General features: G+C 40.6%; 1 protein-coding gene across 1 annotated transcript; it reads right to left on the bottom strand.

The window, feature by feature from the left end:
* Positions 1-998: 998 nt before the first annotated feature.
* On the bottom strand, positions 999-2153 carry NPY2R (neuropeptide Y receptor Y2). Its single transcript, XM_060095408.1, has one exon. It carries the CDS (start codon positions 2151-2153, stop codon positions 999-1001), a length of 1155 nt encoding a protein of 384 aa, XP_059951391.1.
* Between the last annotated feature and the right edge of the window lie 398 nt (positions 2154-2551).

Raw genomic sequence — 2551 nt, 5'->3', positions numbered from 1 at the left:
AGATGAATTTCAAAAGTAAATAATAATAACACTGCAGTAAACACATTAGAGTGTGTACCTGTGCAAAAACTGCTTACAAATAACCGCAAAATGTTACAAACTGCCACAAAACTCTTTCCTAATCTGATTTAATTTTTAGTGAAGACAAACTCAGCTCCAACATAGGAATAATATGTGTTCAAAAAGTTATAGTAATTAGCAATGATTAAAAGTATTGTGTGGCATGCTTATTTGTTATCCAAATAGTAACTATACAAAGCAGGGACAAGTTGAAATGAGAAGTTAAATGATGGTTTACATTTCTCTGAGAATTTCAGCCTTTGATTCTAAGTTGAAGAAACTTTTCTTTAATTGTGCATTTGGTTTTAAAAAACAATTGGCTAACTGGGTGGTAAATATTTTCCCCATCATTTGCCAAAACACTAATTACATAGAAAATTTCAGTTTATTTCCTTGAAGTCATTCAAATAGTTGGTAACATTTACCTGTAGTGTTCTCTGATGATTTTAGTCCACAGGAAGAATAACAAAAAGGCAAAATACAATAGAGAAGAGTCTGTGGCTTTCTAGGGAAATTGGTGTTGGCAGCCTTTTCATCAGATGAGCGGGGAGCAGTGAATTATACGTCATCCCCATTCTATGCCCTAATGTGATTTTAAAGTCAACTTTTTTACCCACCACCTCTTAGCAATGCTGATAACACCAACTCCTTGTTCACGTTTCCTTCACCCTGGGAAACAGTCAAAAACATTTCTCTCTGCTTTTATTCATAATCCAACTTACAATCTAAGCAACTGTAAGCAAACTTTTGTTGCCTTATCTTTGAATTTGAGTGTTTTTACTAGACTCTGACAAACAGCTTTCCATGAATTACACTGCAGTTGCTTCCATTCAGATGTTTCCTTAAAATGGGAAATGAGGATGCACCTGCACACCCCACTCAACTAGGTTTACAGCTCTGGTCAGAATTCATCCATATATTTTCACATGGCAGTTGCCTTAGACGTTGGCAGCCTCTGTGAAAGAATCATTGGGGCCATTGTTCTCTGTGGCTTCCAGGTTCTTTTTAGACTTGAATGTCATAGATACCTCGGAGAGAATGGTGTCTAACCTCTGCTCACAGCGGAAGGCTGAGAGGAAAGCGTTTCTGTAGTTGCTGTTCATCCAGCCATAGAGAAGGGGGTTGGCAAAGGTGGAGCACATGGCAATGATGTGGAACACAGTGAAGATGAGTTTGTACTCCTTCAGGTCCAAGACTTTGTTGTCAATGTCGACAGCAAGTTGGAAGGCATGGAGCGGCAACCAGCTGACTGCAAATACCACCACCACACACACCAGCATTTTGGTGGTTTTTTGCCTCCGCTGATGGTAGTGGTCATTAGCAGCTCCAGGGGTGACATGGTTCTTAAGTTTACTCCAGATACGAGTATAGGAAACAGAGATGATGCCCAGAGGCAAAACATACAGGATTAATAAGGAGGAAAGACTGTAGACAGTGCTATAGATGCTCTTCTCCTCACCAGGCCACTTCTCAGTACAGGCCACAATCTCAAAGTCAGGAATAATCTCAATCAATGAATACTCCCGGAAGATGGCCAGGGGGCTTGCTAGCAGGGCACTGATGCCCCAAGCCAAACCAATAATCAAGAAGGTGATTCGCTTGGAAATCTTGCTCTCCAGGTGGTAGACAATGCAACGATGCCGGTCAAGGGCAATTACTGTCAAGGTGATGGTGGACACTTGTACCGCCAGGCCCTGGGCATAGGGCACCAAGTGGCATAGGACAGGACCCATTTTCCACTCCCCCATTAAGGTGTAGGTAAGTGTAAATGGCAAGCACAGGGTGTTCACCAGAAGATCCGCCACAGCCAGGTTGGCAATAAAAATGTTGGTTACTGTACGCATGCTCTTGAATTTGATCACCACATGGATCACCAAGGAATTGCCAATCACCCCAAGCAAGATGATGGAGCAATAGGCCAATATAAGGACGATCTGTACCTCAATCATCTTGGTGCTGTCTATAAGCTCCGGCTCAGAGTTAGGGGCCAGCTCCCCTCTAGGAGTGGTGTGCCCTGGACCGAACTGCTCCACTTTCATTTCTTCCACTGTCTGGTTCTCATCAGCCTCTGCACCTAATGGGCCCATTTTCATCAACTAGCACAAGAATCTACAATTTAAAAAATGAACAAATATGGAACGAGGAAAACTCAAGGGTGCAAGGAATATCACAAATGGATTGGTTTCATTTTGGTTGGGGCTCAAAGTATCTGTCCTCTGATCCCTAAATTTGCACATAGTAGAACATTTCAATAAAGTGGACCCTTTAATAAGTCTATTCACAAATATGGATGAATTAAATCAGATCCTTGAAATGTATATTATGAAGGCAAAATGTAATGTCTATAGTATAGACCCAATTCCTATGTGAATGCGACCAAATTGATTCAATCTATTTTAAGTGAGATGGATATTACAAACATTATCAATTAATTTTATAACTGCTATAAATTCATCATATTAATTTTAAGGTAGATAAAGTTTGCTTCAAT

Source organism: Mesoplodon densirostris, chromosome 1 (genome assembly GCF_025265405.1).
Source record: "Mesoplodon densirostris isolate mMesDen1 chromosome 1, mMesDen1 primary haplotype, whole genome shotgun sequence".
NCBI lineage: Eukaryota > Metazoa > Chordata > Mammalia > Artiodactyla > Ziphiidae > Mesoplodon > Mesoplodon densirostris.
Note: the sequence above shows the minus strand (reverse complement) of the source record. Positions and strands in the feature narration are given on the sequence as shown.

Excerpts from the sequence above, each read along its gene's own strand:
- NPY2R (XM_060095408.1), bottom strand. The coding sequence starts at position 2,153 with ATGAAAATGGGCCCATTAGGTGCAGAGGCTGATGAGAACCAGACAGTG.